The sequence below is a fragment of the Amphibalanus amphitrite genome, unplaced genomic scaffold (genome assembly GCF_019059575.1).
Source record: "Amphibalanus amphitrite isolate SeventyFive unplaced genomic scaffold, NRLGWU_Aamphi_draft 000332F_arrow, whole genome shotgun sequence".
NCBI classification, from domain to species: domain Eukaryota; kingdom Metazoa; phylum Arthropoda; class Thecostraca; order Balanomorpha; family Balanidae; genus Amphibalanus; species Amphibalanus amphitrite.
The window spans coordinates 332,793-357,288 of record NW_024881827.1 but is presented as its reverse complement, the minus strand read 5'-3'; the positions used below and the strand labels follow the sequence as shown (position 1 = coordinate 357,288).

The following is a 24,496-nucleotide window of genomic DNA, read 5'->3' as shown; positions in this document are numbered from 1 at the left end:
CTCCATCTATGGATTTTCCTATTCGCTCAGCATTGTGATAGGCGTTCGTAATAGCATTTACTCTGCTCATGTTCCTATCCCCGGTTATTTAAAAGAAGTTTTTGTGGGGGAATATCACGGCTTTAGGTACTCGGTGGCCCTATTCACGACTTTCAAAGAATGCTCCGATAACTAAACACCGCACAGACCTACTGCATTAGTGAATCTGACAGAAGGTCTGTGGAATTACATCCCCCCTCACCACACCCCTAAAAACTCATCCAGTGTCCAAAACCACTTTTATCGACTCGCCAAAAAAAAAACACACACACACATACACACACAAAGCATGGGGCATGTCAGCTCTCAGTTCATTTATCATTGTCTTTACCATGGTTCAATTGCATTGCGCGATTTAAAGCACGTGAGTGCCTATATAGTACATATGTAGAAAATAATATCTACAGCAAAACATCCAAAATTACAAAGGCTACAATGCTTAAAAAGTAGGTTCATCAAGGAAGCCCATTTTTACTTGCGTTGTGTTGCCAACCATGCGATTCCAACGCGGGCTATTCGCAACGTCTGTTAACCCTCGCCGGCCGAGGGGGGGGGCGGGTGCCGCCCCCCCTTAGGGTTTTTTCGCGATAGCTCCGAACACGCTGGCGATAGAGAGCTGAAACTTGGCATACCTGACCTTTGATCCAAGCCGGATCTTTTGACACCAACCGCATTTTTGGGTCAGGTCAGGTCACTGACCTATGACGTCATAAGTGAACCTCTGCACGGTCTTCAGATGTCGCAACTTCGCAACGCCCTCACTGCCAGAGGAGATGTCACAGGGAAATGAAACTTGCAGGATCTAGTATCCATTATGAGTCCCACAACTTGTATATCTCGGATTTTTCCTAAAGGTCATATGAGGTCAGGTCATTTTCGTGACCTCACCATTATAAGTCAATGGGGAAAAATTCAAACTGCTATTCTGGCGCCGGGAACGATCTCCAACTATCTCAAGCACACAGAATCGTGATTTGATGCACTCCTTGCAAGGTTAGATGCGTCACTTTTGCAATGTTGACCTTGCGTGACGTCATTTATGACGTCATCAAGGTCATATTAGTTTTTCGTCAATAACTCTTGATCAAATTGAGCTAGCGAGTCGGGAAAGCCACCAATGGACTCAGGAAGACCTGCCGAATCGAATGATATGCGACATGACCCCTTTCGACCAACTTCGTGACCTGGGGGTGCTGACCTGACCTTGACCTGAGGTCAACACCCCAAATTGACCTGACCCGGACAAAAAGTATATCATTCGACGCGCCTGAGCGAGACGAACACGATGCTGCCAAAATCGGCGCTCTGCGGCCGTTTTTTGCGAAGTTATTCACCAAAAACTGAACCGTACCTTGGGGCACTTGACCTGACCTCAGAGGTCACTGGTTGACCTAGGACCTTAAAATCGGGTACCAATCTCTGCGTCTCGTAACGGCGCACACGCTCGTTTTTTCCGCGACGCGCTAGCTCCACCAGGGGCGAAACGGCGAGGGGGGGGTCGTACCCGCCCCCCCCCCTCGGCCGGCGCGTATGTAGAAAACCAATAGGTCCGGCGAGGGTTAAGGCACGTTAACAACTGACAAGCCGCCACCGCTGCCACTTATTCATATATGGTTGATATCGCAGCTTGGGCGTCAGCAGCGCGGCCCACAACGCGTCGGCGCCAGCGCACGCAGCTGTTGGCACTCGGCAGCCGGTGTTGCGACTTAACGGCCGGCCGGCCCCATGAAGGAGAAGCTCTTGGTGAAGCTTTGTGATCGCCTCATAGCCGCCTTGGATGTCATCTTTCTTGGCAGATCCATCCGTTCAGATGGTACGGTGCAGTCTGGATAAAGGACGAAGTCCAACGCCGCTAACCCCGCGACCGCCACCCCACAACGTGGCCGCAGACCGAACGGGCGTGAGGGCCGTAAGGGCCACCCCGCCATCCGGTAGGTGGCTGAGCAGCCGCGATAGGCGTTATCACAAGTGTATTCGCGGCCATTGGGGCGACGTAAGAAAAGAAGAAAACAACTGGCCCCAAGAACTTTAAATTATCAGTTAGCATGCACATTTTCCTTGATATGTAGAGAATTTACCATTAATTGTTAGAGAAAATTGCATTTAAAATCTTCCATTTATACTTTTTTCATCGTTTGCACAGTATATTCTTTTACTTAGCTAGAAACACTAATTAGAAATAGTTCCCGCATCATCAAGAACAATAGGGAAGGCTTGAAGTGAATACAATAATCTAAACGGTTTTGTAATCCATGTGAAGACACTTCTAAAATTGCCTGTAGAAATATTAAAGGCAAAAGTTCAACTTTTTCACAAGACGGATGGCTATAAACCTATTCAACGTGTGACAACTCAGCCGGTATTTCGTCGCCTACAGCCAAGCTTTCCCTAGTGACCGATAGAGGCGCTGCTATCGATGTCCGCCCGTGCCGTCTAACGCGCCTGGGCGGCGGCCGCGCTGAGATGAAGTCCCAAACCGCCATGTCGCCATCACCGCCATCACCATTGCTGCAGCTGTTCCCAACCGCCTCAATCGCCGCCGTTTTGCCAGCAGTCGCGCCGCGGAATGGCAGAAGCTCCAGAGTAGCCTCCAGCGCCCCTCTCCGCACGTGTGCAGGTGCACTGCGGCCGCCGGGTCCGACGTCCAGGCAGAACATGATATTTCCATGCTGCTCCGACGGTGGGCTGGTCTTGTTTGGGCGTTCCTCCACTGTGACGTCGGTCACGCCTGCCCCGGCCAGGGCGCAGAGGCCGACGTGTCACCATCCGGTTGCGGTCCTCAGTCGGGTCGCAACGTGTACCTCTTCCGCAGCGTGGAGCGCGCTCCCGCTGGGCAGCGATACAGCCAAAAGTAGCATGCGGGCGGCCAGCGCTGCGCCGGACAGCGGCCCATGCCGGGGGTATGCCGGTCTCGGCCATTAGCGGGGTCGTCGGGGCCGAGGCTGTACATACAGCTGGTGACCGCGTGAGCCGCCAATCGAAGCTCACGGCTTATAAGCTCGACGCGGGCATCACACGCCGTCCCGATGGGAGCTCCACGACGCCGCCGCGAACTCCAGCGCGGCTCGCAGCGCGAAGATCAGTACGGACGGCCGGGGCAAACGGCGTGCGGGAGTCGCAGGCGACGTTCTGCGGACAGAAAGGGTTGGGCATAAGCTGGTCGGCAGGACACTCTTGAGCCGAGCCTTCGATGTAATTACAGATGATCCAGAAGCATGCACACAAATTCATGACACAGTATTCTCATTTATGTATTTGCTACATATGATATGATATACCAGCTCATGATCAGTGACGCATTCTGGGCAATATGTTCTAAAGTGAAGTAACTGAAGTTACAGCTTAAAAGCTTAAAAAACAGCTTAAACAGCTTTTATGGAAACTGCTCTAGCTAGCTTAAAGTTCCACAACGTTTCCGGAGCACCGTACCCAAACTCAGTTCATGTTACAAGAAAAAACAGTAATAATGCCTCCTAATTTTGAATGAAATATAGGTATGAGTAATTTGATTTGGAAAGCAACAGATTTCCGCACATCATTTTAGCAAAATTACTATTTTCTTCAGCCATCAGGTTACACAAAACTATAGTAAACTTTATGATCTAGTTTACACAAAACCAAAGCCCCGATTTTAACAAATGTATATTAAATTTAAACAATTTTAGAAAAATGTATCGTGGAGAAAATGAAAAGTGTAGATTTGTAAAGCCGGGATATTTCACGGATTAGGCACTTAAAGAAATATCTTCACCTTTCTTTGAGCCACCAGCCTTCACCCAAGTTTTACACGAATGTAGTGAAGCAGACAATGTGGCAACTCAAAATTGTGATGGTTTGAGATAATTATGACGGTAAAAGAAAAAGCAACACAAGGTCCTTACCCTCTTTTTTTTCACATGCACTGAAAACAAGTCGACTCGCCGTTGGTGGGTGAATCCGTGCCATAGGAGTGGTGCCACACGTGTTCACTCTTTGTAACCGGGTTGATACTTGCGGGTTGGGAAAGTATCAGGTAAAACACTCGACTATTATTCATACTACCCGCTTTTTGCAATGAAAGACCCTTCGAATGCGTTGTTGTAATCAGCGACAAGCGGGTTAAGAAATGACTCGCGATCGGAGAGTGAACAGTACACGCATTGGGCGTCACCATTACCCGCCGACACGGGATACACTCACATATTTGCAGGAAGTATCCGCCTGGCCCGTTATCTGTACCCGCCGCCGAACATCCGCGGGACTAAAAGTCCCGGATGTTCCCGGATGTTAGGGTACTCTTGGATGCCGGGTACAGTACCCTGACGTGGAAGATTTGCGGCCGAGTAACGCCAACGGTCGGGCACAACGGTCGCCATATTACCGCGCGCGGTGCCTTGGGAGTGTTGGGTCCGCTGCGTCTGCTGACGCTACAGTGCTCGGCTTTTATCTGAAGACGGTGAGTAATCATGCATTGTGATGGGACCAATATGATTATGATGAAATATTTATTTGTGTGGGTGGGATGCATTTTATCAGCTATCTAATACTGAGCTTATGTTAGTTACTTGCAGTTACTTGCACATGTTTGGTAGGTACGTACCTACCTACATTTTATGCTTGTGCTACTTGCTGGCAACCATTCATTTTTTGTGCAAGGTATTTCAGTGTTACCACAACTTGTCACCCATTTAAGATATTTTGCACCTGGTTGAGGGGGACATGGAAGTGCAAGTGATACATGCTATTCAAATCCAAAGTCTTCAGTGTTGGAATTTGACCATTTTCTGCTGAATAATTTTGCTCTCCAACCAAATATTCGCCTTTCAATAAATTATTCACAATGAATGATTAAGTTTTTTTGTGATTTACCTTCTCCTTGATTTCAATGTAAGTTTTTGTACACAATCTTAGCATAAAGAAATCACAGTTAATATTTTTCCTAGATGGATAAGGCCATTTTTGAAAAGCATGCTCTGCACGTCTTTTATCAACAATTTGAAAAATAAAGAAGCAGAGGCGTAGGAACATCACAAAAGTTGGGGGGGGGGGGCGAACAGTTTCAGCGAAACTTTGGGTCTTATTTTAAGGTGAACCCAAGTTCAACCCACCCACCCAACACGCACACCAACTTTCTCTGCATTTTTGGACTCATCTCAACCTGAGGAATCAATCACTGCATTTGGTTTTGAAGAAATGTAAATTTTAGGAAATTTTTGGGCTAAATGTTAGGGGCCATTGCTGCTCTGCCCTCCCTGTTCCTATGCCTATGTAAGGGAGTAATGATTTGTGTTCACGAAAGTAGCCCAATGGTCTTGGCCGGTGGCCCTGTTCAGTAAGATGCATAATAATAGCGGCTAAGTGAATATCAAGTAAAACTGAAATAGCATAATGTTTCAAACGGGTATGCTTGGGGCAACATATAGTGATATTCAACGAACCCCGACTGGACTGGGCTCAGTTTATAGACTCGACTCGACTGGGCTGGGCTGTGAGTTGGCGGACAGTGACAAACGCTTCTCACTGTCTCAGTGTACACTACCTCGGATAAAAAGATCAATTTTTTTTAGTAGTCAACGCCAAAGCTAGCAGATGACTGTCCACTAGGTAGCTATTCGTGAAGTTCCCATCTTCTTCTTTGTGGGTTAAGGCGCATAGCCATCAGGCGTGAAGTTCCCAGAGTATATAGAGCTCCAACGTTCCTACGCCTTTGCATTAATTTGCAATAAATATTCGTCTGTCTTTGAACCTGGCATGAAAGTTCAAATATTCACTCAAAGACACAGTAGTCTTTGAACCCGGCATGGAAGTTGAAAGATTCACTCACAGACACAGTAGGAACTTATAACTCACGCACCTAAAATTGAAATGAATGCAACTGAAATAAGCAGATTTTCTGTGAAAATGTTTGTTACTCACAACCAGACTTGTGCCTGGGCCAAAAATCAGGATCCAAGATCCACTGGTCACTGGATCCCACACAAAATCAGAATTTTAGGATCCAAGATCCCCCTGGGGCCTGGATCCCATGCAAAGTCAGAATTTAAGGATCCAAGATCCCCTGGATTCCACACAAAAACTAGAATTTTAGGATCCAAGATCCCCTGGATCCCATGCAAAATCAGAATTTCAGGATCCAAGATATCCTGGATCCCACGCAAAATGGGAAATTTTAAGATCCAAGATCCCCTGGATCCCATGCAAAATCAGAATACCTGGATCTTGCGCGAAACAAAATTTAGGATCCAAGATCCTCTGGATCCCACGCAAAGTCAGAACCTTAAGATCCAAGATCCCCTGGATCCCACGCAACATCAAGACTTCAGAAAAACCAAAATACCTTGCATTTTGCACAAAATCAAGCCTTGAAGGTGATAAAATCAATCATAGATGAATGATGATGACTAGCATGAATCTGTCCTGCTCCACTTTTTTATTACCAAACTGATAACTGTCTGGTTGTGGTGGACCCTGTCCATTGTCATTACATGACAGCTAAAAAATTGATGGTGACTTAGGCTCATTTCTTATTTCATCTGTTTCCTTGTGGAATGTTTTGGTAAGTATATGTCTATGTTGGTATGTCAAAACTTAAGGAACCAAAATTCCTTGGATTTTGCACAAAAACTAGCCTTAGAGGTGATGAAGTCAATCATTGATGTAAAGAAGCATGACTATTTATTCTGGTCTCCCTTTTTATCATTGAACTGATAACTGTTTGGATGTGGTGGGCCTTGTCAATTGTTATTACATGACAGGTCAGAAATTATTATGGCAGTTCCTTATTACCATCTGTTTACTTGTGGCATGTTTTGTTAAGTATCTGTCTATGCTGATACGATTCAAGTTAAATCTAGCATAATCAGGTTGTGCAGCAGGCTCCAAAAGCCTGTGGGCATAAAGTTAAACTCACATTGTTAATATTATGCCTCAACAAAATCAGAAGCTATTTTAAGGAAAGGAACATGATTTGACAATCACCAAAATGCCAGACTCGCAGCACCTGCCTCTGCCTGTCCTATGAAGGATTGGAATGGATGGTCTTCCTTGGTCCTAATGAGGCTAAACAATATGTTGCTTTTCATATATAGGGTGTTCCTTCCTTTTTCCCTCACCTGGCACGCTTCCAGACAAAACCTGCAATGAAGTTTGCTAGTCATTACACAACAAAAAGCTTCTAGATCTATTGTTGTTGAATACTAAATGATTTTAATCTCTGAAAGCAAAACTGGAGCCAATAATTCAATCGCTGCATGCTAAATTCAGCTGATGTATATAACCTTCAATCAGCAGCTGTGATGTTGGCACTGTAAACAAAAGTCACTCCTCGAAAATGGCATGGACGCAAAGAAAATATTTGCTTTATAATACTTTGCCATAAACTTATAAGACTAAAATCAAGGACGTCATTGGAGTACCGTGTACTGATTGGTATGCCTGTTGGATTACCCATCTCTTCGGACTACCACACCTTGCGTTAGACCCCTTGTACCTGTGACGTCATATTAATACCCACCTCGACTTTGTGATAATACATAGCCTATGCTATAGATGGCCTTGACATTTTACAATCGGAGGTTGGTGCACGGCGGTGGTGACCGTCTCTCAATATACCCTGGTGGTGACCTTGCCTATGTTTACTTTCGGGTGGCAATTTTCCCTGCACTTTATACTTTCCAGTACCTTCCTGTTGATGCGCCGCGTACGCCCCTAATGTCAGCCCTGTGACTCTATTGCCTTGCTGGTATTCTATTGCCTTGCTGTGACTAAAATTTGGTAAGTAAATTTGGTAATAAGATCATGAACGGAGGAATTTATTGACCCGTGGAATCAGTATATTTCGCCAATCGCCGATGGTTTATGCCAGTCTCAAACAGAGCACGGGGTGATAAGTTATCACCCCGTGCTAGTTATCACTGATAACTAGTAATCGACGATTAAAATTAATCTACAGTTTAACATTAATCTACAGTTTAACGATCGACGAAATTATGCATTGCCTTGATAAAGAAATACCTTCGTCCATGATCACAGGACTTCTCATGGTCACAGGGCTGCCATGTGAGAGGCATACATTAACTTTTTTGGGGTTTTGGGCAGAATGCTATTTTTTCGAGAAAATATTTTGTTGGAAAATTGAAACATTATGCTTAGCATGAAAGTTCTTCATCAGTCTTTCGTCAGTCAACACTTCATAGAATCACAGAGGTTAGTTCAGCTATGACTTGTGAGTAAACTATGGCCTTTGAGAACTCTAGATCTGAGGACTTGTCATCTGAGTGAGTTCTTAATTGTTAATTGTTCAAGTGTAATGTCATATGCTCATATGGTAGATCAAAAGTTGAATCTGAGGCCCAAGCCTAATGATAAAAACCAGAGTAAATTTTAGGTTCATTGAGCATAATAGCCAAATGACATAATGAACAATGATCCTAGTAAAATGTAGCATCCATGATCATCAGAACAACAAGATGAACAGTCCTTGCTTATGATATTTCCTACATTGTGGCTTCTCTTATTGCTATTTGCAAAGCAAAATAGATCTTAAATCATTCATGATCATTCAGTCATAACATATTCAGTAGGTAGCCAGTGCCAGGCTATTGGTTATCAATCCCACAACCAACCTCATGAGTTAGAACTCAGTCACTCACTCTCAATAATACTATCTCAATATTTGGATGGTACTGCTGACACTTCATTCAGTATACTCACTACTAAGTGCTTGGCAGTAAGTAGTTAACACTGAAGTAACAACATGTACCATCAAGGTACATGTGAGGGTGTATGCACATAATCTAACATCCAATTGCAACTTAGAATATAGCATCCAATGCCAAATATCACCTAAACCTTCAACTGAGGAGCACACACAGAAATTTTGAGCGGAAAAACGGTGTAATTGAAAGTACCAAAAGGAACATTTTTTTGGTGTAAAATTACTCTGTTTTCTGGGTAAAAGAACACTTATATGTGTGTTTTGCTAGCTTCGGAGTGCTTCACTATTGTGTAGGAGAACCGCTTTCAGTGTAACTTTACCGCGGATCTCGCGTTACATTTACGCACAAATATGTGTTTTTGGTAAAAAGTACCAAAAGGAACACTCGCGTGGTAATCGTACACAAATTCATGACGATAAATTTACACAAATATGACGGTTATTATAACGATTTTTTCTGGTAAAGCTAATGTTGGGCCCGCAAAATTTGTAACGCAAGCGACACGCGGCGGGACGTTGTCGCCAGCCGCGAGCCTAGCTAAATGCAACGAAACATTGTGATGCTCAATGCCTACCCCATGCTGCAAACACGTTTGTTTGTTTGTCGTTTATTGTTAAGAATCGACATCACATCTGACGGAAATAAAAGTTAGATTAGCGTATATACCTTATCATGTATATAAGCTGATATTTCACAACGCATAGGCGCCGCTACAGGTCGCAGCCACCGCCCGTCTCCCGTCAACTGCCCGTAATTAATTAATAAATAAAAAATATATCATCTGTACGCACTACTTCACTGTGCCAAAATTATCGTTCATTTAATTAGCCATCGGCTCTCTGTTGCCTATCTGGCAAAATATTAGCATACCTATACCTAATTAACCCTAGAAAAGCATGAAAGTGCATCCATTATTTTCATAACACGACAGCAGCTCAGTTGAAAAAGTACAAGCCCACCTTAGCACTCCGACAAAGCTGGATAATTTCCAGCAGCTCCTCCAATGTCGCTCCGCTTCAGATTTCAGACTCGCTCTTGATTGCAGTTATCGGACGATGACCACAATGCAGTATTTCACTTATTATTCACTTAGTCACTCATTACTCAGCTTATTATCGAACTAGATAAACACCACAGCACTGTTTTATCTCACTGATCGCACAAGAATGGGCAAACCCACTCTGCGCACTGCAGCCACAACACTCCCCCGCCGGCCCCCGCGGTCCCCGGCGCACAACTGACAGATTGCGAAAATGGCGCCGCCGCCGTCAGCATATAGCTCAAAATTTCGCTAAATTTACACGGGTTGACGTAAACGAACGGTGCTCTGGATGTGTACCGCAATTACCAGTGCGACACAACACTCATTCGCGTATGGATACACTTGCTTTGCATGGAAACATATCAGTTAGGTATTTGAACATCTGTTATGCTGTTACATTATCCTGTTTTGCGTAAAGATGCTTGTGTGGTGTAATAAAACTGCCGATGTTTGTTAGTTAACCAATAAACGTCGTATAAAAACAAACTTATTCTTGATGCCTTTACTTATTATGGCGTTGTGCGACGGATACCTTGCTTATTTATCACGAAAATACTTAAACTAAAGATATTTTACTCAGTGAAGCAGAACTTTGAAGCTAATTGAACTATTTACGAGTATATTGAACTTGACATCGCTCAATATTTCTGTGTGTGAGTCATAATGCAAACCCTCCAAACAAATTAAGGTTGATTCAGGACCCAAGATCCACAAGATCCCTCGATAAATTGAAAATGCAGGATCCAAGATCCCCAGGATCCCTCGCCAAATTGAAAATGCAGGATCCAAGATCCCCAGGATCCCTCGACAAATTGAAAATTCAGGATTCAGGATCCCTCGACAAAATCTGAAGTGCAGACTGCAGGATCTAGAATCTCCAGGATCCCTTGACAAATCTGAAGTGCTGGATCCAAGATCCCCAGGATCCCTCAACAAAATCTGAAATGCTGGATCCAAGATCCCCAGGATCCCTCGACAAAATCTGAAATTCTGGATCCAGGAACCACCAAGATCCCAAATCTTGGATCCAGCGGATCCTGGATCTCGGATCTTTTTGGGATCTTGGCACAAGTCTGCTCACAACTTCAAACATAAATTTTTCACAAACCAAGCTATAAATGAAGCGGGGAATAATTTATATCACTAGATTTTTGGTTGTTTGTAGCAACAACTATTCACTTTGTAATACATCAAAATTTGAGGAATATTTGGACAGTTCAAGGACTGTCCAAATGTTGACAATGACAGAATGCTCAAGGACAATGAACAATCAGGGCTCTAGGTCTGTGGTATGTTAAATATCAGGTTCCTCCAATGGCGGTCAAGTCGCGCCTAGAATGTCGAGCGAGTCAGCGGACACAACTTCGGCAGGTAAAGCGTTCCAGCTGTTCATGGTACTGGCGCTGAAGCTGTTTCGCCGTGGGGTCACCGCCCTGGGTTTGAGTGGTGACTGGTACCATTTTCACTAAATTCTATAAATGACATCACTGGTGCGTTTGCCCACATGACTGTAGGCAGAAGACCCCGTAGTTCATATTTTATTGAATATTATTTGGGGTTGTGCCCTTATGATCGAAAGGATCATAACGAACGAAATTCATTTCCTTCGTTTAATGATCCTTTCCTTGGTGTTGCTAATTCTGTATGCTTGGTTAGGCGAATTTACAATTGGCTCAGAATGTTTTTGCACTTATTGGTTTCAGATGAATGTGAAGCTATCATGTTCTTTGTGTCACCACACTGACACAGACTTGAGAGAGTTTTGCCTGCATTTGCGACGACATGGATCAGACCCTTATTTTCACGTGGATTGCCCGATGTGTCGCAAGAAGTTCACCACTGTTCGGTATTGGAAAGATCATGTTTTGTCTAGAAAGTGTTCTCCGGTTGAAGCTGCTGGTTGTGCTTCAAATGCTCCAGAGACATCTTCGTCTCAAAATCAACAAGAAACTGGTGTCGAGATTGATTCTGACTCTGGTGACAAGGTTGAAGACGACCCTGGTGCTCACGATGTGAGAAAACAACTGTTAGGACTCATAATCAAACTCCGCGCCCAAAATGTGACCGAAAATAGCTGCCATGCTGTGCTGGAGTTCATTGAGGACTTTTCGAAAGAAGTCATCCAAGAGTGTCTGAGCTTATGTGGGGAGGCACCATGCTGCCATCTTGAAGAATATTATCATAAACTCAAGACTCTGAATGAGCTGAGCAAGTTACAGGGTAGCGACCACCTAGAACGCACAGCTGTCAAGGAGTTTGAAACGGTTGATCCTGTATCTGTGACATTGGGCACAGACGAACATGGGAAAGATGAAACGCTCCAATACTTGCCAGTTACACCTCAGCTTAAACAACTCTGCGAGCAAGTGAATGCTTGCGAAGATGCAACTGCATCACCAGATGGGATACTTGGTGGCCTTCAGGATGGATACGTCCATAACAATAATAACAGCGAAGGTCGTTTGCTTCTTTCAGTCTACTATGACAGTTTTCAAGTAGGCAACCCCTTGGGCAGCAGAGCAAAGAACCAGAAAGTGGGCGTTGTTTATTTTTCAGTGAACAGTCTTAAGAACAGCGCACTTCGCAACAAAATCATCCTTTCGGTAGTCTTTCGAGAGGCACTGCTGGCAACACATTCATGGGCAACACTGCTCGACCCACTCATCACCGAACTTAAAGAGCTTGAATCAAGCGGTTTTGTGGCAAACATTCGTGGTGGCTCGCATTTTACTGCACACGTTGCAGTGTTGATCGGTGACAATCTGGGCGTACACAGTGTGGCGGGCTTTTCACAGTGCTTCAGTGGGGGTGCAATGATTTGCCGACACTGTCATGGAACGGCAGATGAGATACGAACAAAGACGAAGCTGGAAGAGTTTGACCTCCGTTCCAAAGAAGATTATGACTCCAAAGTGAAGCTTTTGCTTGAAGAAGGTTTCGGTGAATCACTCTCGAAAGCGTACGGCATCCGAAGCACGTGTCCGTTCAGCTCATTGACGGGCTTTCACCCGATGACGTCGATACCCCCTGATGTGATGCATGATCTTCTAGAGGGCGTTGTGCCGTCCACCATTGCTCTGGTGTGCGGTGGTTTGAGCTCTCGCGGTGATTTGTCTCTGAACGATGTGAACAGAGCTATCAGGTCATTCCCATACAGTCAGGTGGACACAAATCATCCCGCCCCGTTACGCCGTGATGGAAAGGGTATAACTGTGAAGCAGCAGGCGAGTGAGGCTTGGTGTCTTCTGAGGCTTTTGCCATTGATTCTCCTGAGTGCAGGTGTTCTCTCATCGGCTGTGTCTGGGAGCAAGATGTACTCCCTGCTCGTGCAGTTAATCAAAATCATGCTCCTACTCACTGTCTTCACGGTGTCACTGCAAGACTTGGATATCCTGCAAGGGATGGTGGAAAAGTTTTTGACAGACCTTCTCGCATGCTTTCCGGAGTTCAAACTGACGCCGAAGCATCATTTCCTCTTACACTATGCCGATCAAACGAGGAGACATGGCCCATTGAGGTATCTATGGAGCATGAGATACGAAGCCAAACATCAAACCTTGAAGCGGTCTGTGGCAAACTCGCGCAATCGTAAAAATATATGCAAGAGCATCGCAACTCGTTATCAGCTGAAGAGTGTCGCAGATGCAATGGAACTACGCGGTCGTATGAGCGGCGGGCAACCTTTCAGGGGAGAGGTTCCGGAAGCGGCTGCTGCATTGACGAGAGGGGCACAGCTTTTCAAAAAGGCGCTAATAAACGGCGAGAAGTACTGCGCGGGTGAAGCTCTGCTGCTGCACACTGGTGTCGCTGTGATTATCTGCATTTGCAAACATCCAAGCAGCGTTGAGTCGGACAAACAATTCCTGGTGCAGCACCAGGTGGCCATTTATGACACATCCTTGGGAGCTTTTATCATTTCTGGAACAGATCAATATGATGTATTCGACTGTGCGAGTCTCGTTGATCCCCAGCCCCTCGGCACGTACTGGATCAATGACCACCACTATGCCGTTCCTCGGAGGCTGATACCCGGCTACGGGATGCTGTAGAACGATAGGTAAGTGTGATGAACATTTATATCTTTACATTGGGAGCATCCACTTTCAGTGATTATGCTTGCATTTTGCAACGTGCACTTGCGCGGGATACGACCGCAAAATGCGGTAAATCAGGGATGCAAAGTCAAAGTCATAGCTCAAATCCGCTGTTTTTGCCAAAATATGAGTTAGAGAACGAGCGTGTTGTAAACGAGCGTGTGTAACGTGCTCCTTCTGTGCCGAAGCTAGACGGCTTCAAAGTCTAGCCTGTGGTTTCGGCTTCCCACGTTTCAGGTCTGAATGTCACTGGCCTCGGTTTTTGCTTCCAAATTATAATTTTGGAAGCCATTGGTTTCGGCTTCGGTTTTGGCTTCCTATTACCGTCCTGGCTTCGGCACGGCTTCCAGCCCAACCCTGGCCGCGACAGACTTTGTGGCTAAATGTGTAATTCGAATATTTACAGGACCACGATCGCCATGCTGACCTACGTGGTGCAGCAACACGACATCAACCGACTTGTGACTGTGAAGAATAAGGGTGATGTTTTGGCGGCCGCAAAAGAGGCGTTTTCTCTGTCTGGCAGTTATTGCTTAGAGCTTTACCACAAGGAGTCCGAATTGTATGTTCGCATCGATAACCCAGTAGACGACCTACCATGTGGCGGACGGATTCGCCTTGTCCCCGTCCAAGTCTCCAGCCCACCAGTGTCATTCATCCAAAGATGTCTCAGCACGGCCGACACCATCCCCGTCCTGACGATGACAGCTTCTCCTGGCGCCTTGGGAACTCCCTCCTGTTCCAAGGATTCAGCAGTGATCGAGTAAGTCCTTTGTACGACCCTACTAACATATTCATTTTCCTTTTTGATTTACCTTTGTCTTTCATTACCATCCGGAAATGTTAATTATCACTAGAGTTGCAAAGTTGAAGCCCGCAGGCCTGGCGCGGGGCATGGACTTAGGCCCGGCGGGGCAGAGTGGGTCTCGCATGAAGTGTTTGCCGGGCTGTGTCGGGCTCCCTGCCCATGTGGTCACACTGTTAGACGCCGGGTGGCAGGGCCTTGGTGGTGCACAGGCCTGACTGTCACCGTTACGGGTCGTGGTCGGGTCACACCAAGGTCTGAGCGGGGGCGGAGCCGGTGCGGGGCTTTGGTATGGGGACTTTGTGTATCTCTAATTATCACACACATTTTGGCGACAGGCTGAAATTCTCTTCTGAGAGTTTTTTCGTTGTCTGTTATATTGTTTAATTAATGACTATATTATTTAATTAATGGTATCATTACATTACAAACACCATACCGTCCCCGGTGTGCCACTGCTACAAAGTCGGTATACTTCCATAGCCATGAATTGAAGATTCAACATTGCTATTCGTTTCTTTCAGTGACCTTTTGGTGCCATGCTCTTCCTCTGTGAGTTCTGCCGTCGGCGAAACGGCACAGGACCCGCTTGCTCTCACCGACGGCGGGACCAGTGACAACGAGTCCAGCAAGGACGCCGGGACCAGTGCGAGGTATATATGTGCTAATCATCTGGTATGTGCTGTAACATGGAAACAACAATTGGGAAGCCGACTTCTTTCAATATTGTTCATACTCATGCTCTAAGAGACTAAGAGTACAATTTGAAAACAAGAAGACAGGTGCATTACTCTTTTGATTTGTATCGTTTGTAATGCAATATTAATTCGTGTTCTTGGGTTGCAACACTATAAATATCCAATCCAATAAACATGGTGACAGATTTCCTGTATAAAGTGATACCCCCCCCCCCCTATTCACCCGCCAGCCTTCACCCACCATTTGCTGTGGCTTGCCATTGGTATATGACGTAATTGTTTCTTAGCCGGCAGGTGTTCGTCCTGGACACGAAAGCGCTTCCACCATCCGTCCGCGAGACTATGGAAAACGGCGGTGACCACAGCAAAGGAGAGCGAAGAGACATAATGGCTGCTGTGTATGAACAGTACACGAAGACGTGTCGCAGCAGGTATGAAAACGATAATCTGTGAAGCCCAACATAGTTTTTAACAGTAAACTCGTACCTCAGTCATTGGATGGACTGCCGGAATGGGGCAACCGTCCCGCTGCTTCCCAACAAACAAACAAAAGAGCAACGAAGCATCCTGGCAGCTAGTCTCCTTGGCATTTCATGAACCTGCTATTGTATTGGAAAAGCCTAGAAAAGTTATTTACGAAAGTTGTACGTGGGGCTACAAGCAGTGATATACCCATCGTAAATGCCTTTTTACTTAATATCCCAGGGATGTTGCATGTTTTCTGCGACCCCTAAATGTATTTCAATGAGCCTAAAAATGTGCATGCACATTGCACATTATGCTACCATGTGGAAATCGTGCATCCCTTATGAGCTAGACATTTCAATTTGGGGGGAACATAGGACCACTAATGGTGAGCCATTGTAGAAGGTTAAGGGGATGTGCCTAATTGTTTCGATGCAGAAGAGTGTGAAAGAGGCACGAAGTCTGATACATTTGCTTCATCGCAAGCGACTTTCATGAAGTTGTTTACTTGCTTAGACCAGCTTGAGCCCAACACTTTCCGCGGCCAGACATCGCTTCAGGCACGCCGTGCCTGAAATTTTTCACAACGCGGTGCCTGTACTTACTCTCATTTTGCATCTCTATTCTAAACTGTACGTTTTATGAGACATGACGCTGAATTCACTGTGCCATTCATTGTGTCGGAATGCATTCGCTGATATGATTTTCTGTAACAGGTACCTGAACAACGTAGACGCTATCGCAGCTGACGTCGCAGAACAATTCCCTGGGTTCGGGAAAGGACTGCGGCTGTCGGACCGGCTGGTGAGTTCTGGAAATCATGTGATAAAATGTCTTTCTCTCATCGTCAACTCAGTGTTATCACTGTTCACCATAGTCAACGTCCCCACCAATCTCCAATGTTACACGCTCCTGTCGCCGATTCCATTGTCCAGTGCGCGAACTGAGCAAATATATTAGCCACCGACATGTAATGATCTACTGATTCTTTTATTTCCGTTGTTTGTTCTGTTCATTTGCTTGCTGTATAATGAACGAGTACAAGCCGAAGTCAATTGACAAAAGATGTTGAGATCCCCTTAAAATATCAAGCCAGGCCTGCCCCCTCCCCCCACCACTATCAACCCAGTAGATCTGTAAGCCCAGCAATAAACTCAAATATCATCTATGGAATATGACACCAAGTCTGGCTTGGTGCCGGGCCAAGCATGTAGGTACTGAGTAAGCTCGCTTTCAGACCTGTCATAACACATACAGCAGCTGTCATACCGTGACTGACACTGGCAGACCCTGGCCACTGCAGTCGAATTTCGCATATGTGCTTTGAACTCGAGAAACGTATTTGAATATTCTTTTCAGTATTTGAATTCCCGATAGGTCATTTCTGTAGCTGATATTGATAGTGATACATATATGTACATAATTGTAGTCACGGCTTTGTGCCTGCGTTTTTTTTTTTTTTGTCTGTGATTGATCGTCGCAACAGCGTTAATGGCTGGCAACTTTTTGTAGGTATATTTACTAACAAAATATTGGTATGGTGTGCATGTTACAGAAACTTGTGAAGGAGTCACTGATTAATAAGTTCAAGAATAAGAGGAAAGCATGCGACGACCTCGAGGTTCAGCAGCGCAAGAAGACACCGAAGAAGCTTCCCAACTTCCTCCCAGACATCTCCCGTGTGGACGGGATGAAGGTGCACGAGTGCGTACTCGACATGAAGAAGGGCACTCTCAACGAAAGCCAGGTACGTGTAAAGCCTTAACCCCATTTCCTGGCATACAGCCAACAAGGAATTGCTTTGTAATTGCTTTGTTGTTTGGTCCCTGATTATTCATCATTGGTCATCCTGTGATCGGCGCCACCTTCGGAATATCGGGGATGCCCCCCCCCCCCCCACCAGGTCATTCGACTCCTATACATCGTTTATTAGAAGCGGAAAAAGTCTTGGAAGCGTCGTCAACAATCATTTCGCAAATATTTCTGTCATTTTTGGTGCTCAGACCTGAGTTAATTTCTGTAGTGGTGACGACCGAATCTTCCATCAGCGTTTTGCAGCATATCCAAATGTTTGATGTTTGATGTAAATAGCAAAACGAAATTAACTCAAATATGTATAGTTTCCGAGGAGACTGTCATTATCATATTTATGCTACTTTTAATTTACATTATGCTCCTCGCTGCCGCTCTAAACAACCTACAAATACCTACAAATTGGAACTCGATAGATTCAACCGTTTCTGCATTACGGGGTAAGAATCCTGAAATTTACAGATGGGCCATGCATATTGCACGTGATGTCTAGCCACACATCAAAATTGAGCACAAACGGCCAAGCCATTTTGGAGATATAACACAAAACATGTTCATAACATCCTTCATTCTGCACGTGCCACGTGCTACATTCATCACGCATACTCGTATATGGTCCGGGGTTAGTCTCATTCAAGGCAGAAGGGATGAAGCTACCCACCAAGGAAGACCGCGCGTGAATCGGGCCTGCGGCTGCAGAGATATAAGTTCGTCAAAAGCGTAATGGGGCCGTGCCGTGTCGGGCCGCTCATACTCAGATTTTTCCAGTATTCCTCGAAGAACTCGCTCGCGCTTCGCGCTCGCTCGTAATGAGGTCGTCGAGAGGTTATACGCTAGTTATAAAAGCGTTGCACAAACGCCATTTAAGTGTTCACTCGACGTAAATACGATGTTGTCGAAACGTTGCGACGGCATTCAATTGCATACTCGGCTTACGTTCAAATGACGTTTTCTGGCGTCTGCATTTTTACGTTGTGACAACGTAAAATTGGCACGTTGTGACAACCCTTTTTCAACCCTCTTAGTACCTTGTAACAACGTAAAATTGTTACCTGGGCTGTTCACTGTGCATAATTATGTATAAAGTACGAATAGCAGACCCTGGCCACTGCACTCGAATTTCATATATGTGCTTTGGACTCGTGAAACGTATTTGAATCTTCTTTTCAGTATTTAAATGCTCGATAGGTCATTTCTGTAGCTGATATTGATACATATACATAATTGTGGTCACGTCTTTGTGCCTGCGTTTTTGTCTGTGATTGATCGTCGCAACAACGATAATGGCTGGCAACTGTTTGTGTGTCCATGTCAAGTGCCTTGTCTTGCGGCCTCCAATAATGTAAAATATCTATGCAATATATGGATGAAAGTAAAATAGCGCTAAGTACTGCTTTTTAAAACGCTCAAGAGAATAAAAAGCGGTGTTTCCTTGTTCAAGTGAAATTAAAATGTATTCAGTAGTAAGGCAAGTTATCGACAAGGCGTGATTCTCCGCAGGTGCAGGAAGCGATGAAGATAACTCTCCCAGACCGGCGTCGGATGCTGGCCGGTGTCAAACGCGCAAGAAAAAGCATCGCAGGAGTGAAAGCCAAGTATCCACTGCTTTTTAACGAAAATGAGGTATGTGTAATTCGAATGGCTGACTGCCCACGCTCGGCTAGCGGGGGGGGGGGGGGGGTGAATCTGGCCCTTCAATCATCTCGATTGCTCATAAGCGGATATTGACATGTGACTTACAGAACCTCCTTCTGCACCAGTTCGACGTTACCCCTGAATGTTTGAATGAGATTGGCCCTGAAAATTTCTGAAAATGGCATTTTGATAACATCATCCTATCCAGCGGGGAGTTCAAAGTGTGAAAGACACTTTGAACATATTGTATCTTACCTAATAATTGCAAGACAATGCAGAGCATTGTGAATTTCTGTCGACGAAACCTCACGATTGAGCATAAATGGGCATAAGTCACGTTTTTGTTCGCACCTGCTTGCCCTTTTTAGCATGCCATTTTCTGCACAATCGTGCACATACACATTAACCCTATTACTGGGGGGGGGGGGATCGGCCCCCGCCGGTAGTTTTTCAAATCTGACAGAAAACGTCTGGAGCCAGCTTCCTGAAATTTGATGACTTTTTATTGAGCACCGTGTGCCAATTTTTTTGCCCTTCGTATAGCCCATTGTCGTCCCCAGGGCCAATTTCTCCTGGACACTTTTCGGCCGTCTTGACGATTTCGATATACTGGGACCGCTTCTGATTTTCGAATATTATAAAAACCGGAGTATATATCATAGCCCTATTCATCAAGTAGCTGCTCCTAAAACATTATCTTAATTGGATAAAAAACAACATCATAGAGTTTTTAGTGACAACGTGAAAATCGTGAAATATTAGGGGAGAAAGCCACTGTAAACCCAAATTTTTGACTTTTAAATTGTTTTATAGCACATCAAATAATTCACGATGAGGGCAATTGAATGGCGTTTGTCCCATCGAAATCGGCCGGTTAGTCAGAGACCTTAAGGGGGCCGAATCGCCCCCCCCCCCCCCACACACACACACCAGTAAACGAACTCCAGGTTCAGAAAGCCCACCAGTAATAGGGTTTAGTTGGCCTGGTGTTTAATTTCCAGTAATGTATTGGCTATGTCTGTGAAGCTTGTCCTAGTCATTGTTATATAGTTCCTCTCTGTTCGTCAGTCTCGTTCTGTCCTGTCCTGTTTTATATTCGTTATCCGTCCATTCTCAAATCGCGTGGAATGTTTTCGGTAGTTTTGTTTATGTAACCTTTCTGTCAGTGCTCCTCACCCCAATCAACATCATATTCTGTTAGTAATTAAAATAATTATCACCATTGTTCATCACTGTTCCGCAGATATGGGAAGAGTATGCGCGACTGAAGTCGGACGCTCGGGGCGGCAAGGCCGTCCAGGCTGATGCACTACGGGAGCTCAAAAAAGTTCTTCGCAACGTACCCGGTAAGGGACAGTAACAGTCGGGGAACAATTTGCCCGATAGATTTGTAATTTGCATGCATCTTTTTTCCTCGCCTCACGTCCAATTCGACAGGTCGCATTAATTCATAGCTTCCCCTTTCACAAAGGGTTAAAAGATGGAAATTAAGACACCAAGCTGCATCAAAGGAGTTGTTTTTAATCAAAAGTTAACTCTTTCAAGTTTGACCTTTTTAACTCGTTAACGCTTTTTAACTTTTTTTCGTCTGATCTTGAGGAAAATTTCCTAAATAGATGTCATCGATTCGTCATCGAATTCTACAAAATTGTAGGATAGCATGTGACGCAGGCCTTTACACACTTAACATGACCCGTTTTGACCTGAGCTTGGCATTTGATTGTGCCTATCACACCTTTCCCTGTCATTTGTCAATGTATTATGCTAGTTTGGGTTACATTGGTGCTGCCGATAGACTGGTTTCTACGGCTAAGGAGACGCCAGTGTTCATCTCGCATCATGCTCTTTGACATGACCTAAGACCTTTCAAGAAAATTGTTATTGTGCTATAAACTCGTCTCGTTGATAGCTTTCCTTTGCCGCCTGCCTCCCCCCTTGCACCTATTGCTTCGGGAGTCTGTTATCGGCCGTGGGCGTTTAACGCCCCCTCCCGTCGCAACAACAACCCTAGTAACTGCCAGGTTAACCCGCGCCCCGTTGGGATCTGGCGACCCTCCCCCGTTGGGGGAGGGGGAGGGCATTTTGGCCCCCGAAGATATCTCGAGAACCACGCGACGTAGCGACAAGCGACAAACGGCGTTGGGTAGACCTGGTGGTGAACTCTCAAAAGCATATAAATTTTAAATCGAGGTCACGGGTCAGGTCAAACCGAGGTGAAACGTGAAATATCGCATTTTTGCTATGTTTTACTATGACGCCTGCTGAAATGAAGCTTTCCAGATGCTTCTTTTTATCAGGGAAGCCCTTAGACAGACACACGACCTCACTGAAGGGCCTAAGGGGTGGTGCACATCAAAGGTCAGGTCAAGGTCAGGTCACACAAGGTCAACTTTCAAACATGAAAAACATGGTCATGCGACACATGTTTTTAGGTCAACTTTCAGACAGGAATCCACCTGTAATGGTCTAGAAAGTGTATCTGAGACTTGGAAGCGAAAACTCAGTAGGAGAAGTCAAGGTCTAATGAGTTCAAGGTCACGCAAGGTCAAATGTGTAACATGACTACGCATAGTTGTGCGATACATGTTTTTAGGTTATTTTTCCAAGCGTAAGTCACTAAAACACTCTTTAACACTCTTATTTGTACCATGGATACTCTAAGAAGTCATTTAAATGCCAAATTTGAAGTTTGGATGGGTCTGCACTATTGATCAACCAGGCGGTCAACACCTAAGAGCTATAAGTTCGTAACCAAAAGTGATATCGGCCTGAAATTTTCAGTGTACATGCACTAGATAGGGTTCTAACACATATGTTCCGTTTTTTTTTTGAAAATTTTGAAATATAAAAAATATTCATTATTTTAAAAAAACATCATTTTTTGAAATATTTTTTTTAGAAAACTAAAATTTTGAAAATCCGAGATGGCAGTTTTGTAGGCCCGTCTTTTCTTTACAAAATCATGCAAATAACTTAAAGATTGATTAATAACTCTGACTTTGGTGAGCGTGTAAAGATGACACTATTTTTGACATGACCTCAGTTTGACCTCAATAACTCTTGACCTAAGGTGATCTATGACCTGAAATTTTGATGAAGGTGTCAAATTGATGTCCGGAAAGGTACCCAAAATTTGGCGGAGCTTCGCGCTGCCGCTTTCTTGCTATTTGCGAAAAAACACCGGGGGGCAAAATGCCCCTCCCCCAACGGGACGCGGGTTAAATAATGAATTGCTTTCCATTTCCCTTCCCCCAATGACTTCAGTTTCCTCCAATCCAATCAGTTTTCACTGCGGTATCGAAACAAGTGCTGGGGCGAAAAATACCCTCTTCGTGAGACTCGGTACATTGAAATGACTCAGATTTTGCGGTTACTTCATGGTCAGGAAAGGAGACATCTATAGTGTTTGGTTGGTTCAGTGCAAAATCTAGTGAGTTATACTTAGTGCAAACAATACATGACAGCTGTTCCCGTGATTGAGTAGCGATGTAACATACGAGTAAGAGTTGATGCTGTGATCTGTGCCTAGGTGTTGGCATAGATGAGAATAACATTGCGCATTGTTCTGTTCTCTGCATAGGCCACGACGCCGAAGGTCTGGTGGCCTCCCTGAAGGAACTGGAAACAGTTTTTGTAGAAGAGGAAGGACATCATACATACCCCGTGATCGTGCGGCGGGGTGGTAGTGCTGCCCTCTTCGTGGAGGGGGTGCACTGCGCCGCCCTCAGTGGGAGCGAGGAGCTCCAGCTCCTCACGTGGGCGGTATCGTTTTCCGTGTTCTGCCAGCCGCTCTACTACCTTGGCATCAAGAACACGGCCACTTTCCTGGCGGTATACGTAGTACATTCCGACGTTAAGAAGGATGTTCCGACGGCGCTCCAGGCCGTGCTCACTAAACTTCTCCCAGCCGGCGAGCTGCAGCACTGAGCGAGAGAGAGAGAGGTCCTGGTTTCCGACTCATTCGCCGGTTTTTCATTGACTGCGGTCGAACTGGACGAGGGCGTGGTCCTGTCACGCCCCACTGCCACATCGCCTGCCCATTATTCGCCCTTCATGGGAGCCACGGACGTTGCTTTGATGGCGGTGTATATGTGACAGGGCCCACTGCCACATCGCCTGCCCCTTATTCGCCCTTCATGGGAGCCTAGACACGGACGTTGCTTTGATGGTGGTGTATATGTGACAGGGGACTTTGTTTAAGTGTTTAAGAGGGTTACGTTTTTGCAGCGCTAAAACTAGAAAAAAAAACTGGATCCCTGAAGTAAGGGAACGAATGGTACGAGAAGGCGTCAATGATTGTGCACTGTGACTGTGCAGTGAATAGAAAAATAGAAAGCGCATGCTTCTGTTATGTGTTATATTTCGTGTTGTATTTCGGGGAAATATATCCGTACTGACCGGGTAAGAACCGCGTGTATACCGAGTACAGACTGCGCACGGGGGTAAAGTATCCGACAAGAGGGGGTAAAAGTACCCTCGGCAGGGGTGGTTTAAATATATTGGCGAGTAAGGTTATTCGCCAGTAACGGGTTATACGCCGGCAACGGGTTGAAATTCTACCACCCAGGGAAGAGTAAACATTGGCTGCGTGGGTAACAGAGCGAAGAGTAATCACTTCTCTGCGGGTACACGTAAAGAGTTAACCCGACGGTGGGGGGTCAGCTTGCTGGGGTATATCCGTCAGAACAGGATAGGGTGATCCGCGAGGGAAGTGTAAAAATTACCCTCTGGTGCATAGTCAAATATGGTTGCGAGTAGGGGTACCCGTAATAAACGGGTTTTACCCGCCGACGGAGAGTAGAATTGTTTTGAGTGTGGGTTCAGATGAGGCTTCAACTGTTGCCGACCTGAGGAGCTATAGGGACTTGAGCTTTCCAAAACTCAATTTCTAAGGGCACTGAGCAGTGTTTGGCTTTCACACGAATGCGATAGTAAGTTATATGAAGTTGACAAAGCAAGCAAAGCAAAGCATGATGCCCCGCGCGTCCGCCCGCGACCACGCCCCGCGTCCGACTCCCGACCGCCGCGTGACCCGAGGCGCCCGGCGGTCACGTGACCTACCGGCCGGGACTGCAAACGGCCTTCACCACCATTCTTGTATGACGTCATATCCTACTGAGGTGCTGATTGGTCGGAATTAGAAACCTGAAGGTAATTATCTGCCGTAGTTATTTTTGTTTCATTGTTTTGCGTGTTTTCTTATATGAAAT

At 45.4% G+C, this 24,496-nt stretch overlaps 1 protein-coding gene across 1 annotated transcript; it reads left to right on the top strand.

The window, feature by feature from the left end:
• Nucleotides 1-3,941: 3,941 nt before the first annotated feature.
• On the top strand, nt 3,942-23,691 carry LOC122388694. The gene is made up of 8 exons (XM_043379993.1): nt 3,942-3,965; nt 15,201-15,329; nt 15,662-15,805; nt 16,556-16,643; nt 17,395-17,586; nt 19,152-19,274; nt 20,530-20,632; nt 22,867-23,691. Exons 3-8 carry the CDS (start codon nt 15,717-15,719, stop codon nt 23,211-23,213), a joined length of 942 nt encoding a protein of 313 aa, XP_043235928.1. The 5' UTR covers nt 3,942-3,965; nt 15,201-15,329; nt 15,662-15,716; the 3' UTR covers nt 23,214-23,691.
• Nucleotides 23,692-24,496: the final 805 nt, after the last annotated feature.

Excerpts from the sequence above, each read along its gene's own strand:
- LOC122388694 (XM_043379993.1), top strand. The coding sequence starts at position 15,717 with ATGGAAAACGGCGGTGACCACAGCAAAGGAGAGCGAAGAGACATAATG. Across the intron at positions 15,806-16,555 it reads ACGAAGACGTGTCGCAGCAG|GTACCTGAACAACGTAGACG; the intron begins GTATGAAAACGA and ends TTTCTGTAACAG. Across the intron at positions 16,644-17,394 it reads TGCGGCTGTCGGACCGGCTG|AAACTTGTGAAGGAGTCACT; the intron begins GTGAGTTCTGGA and ends TGCATGTTACAG.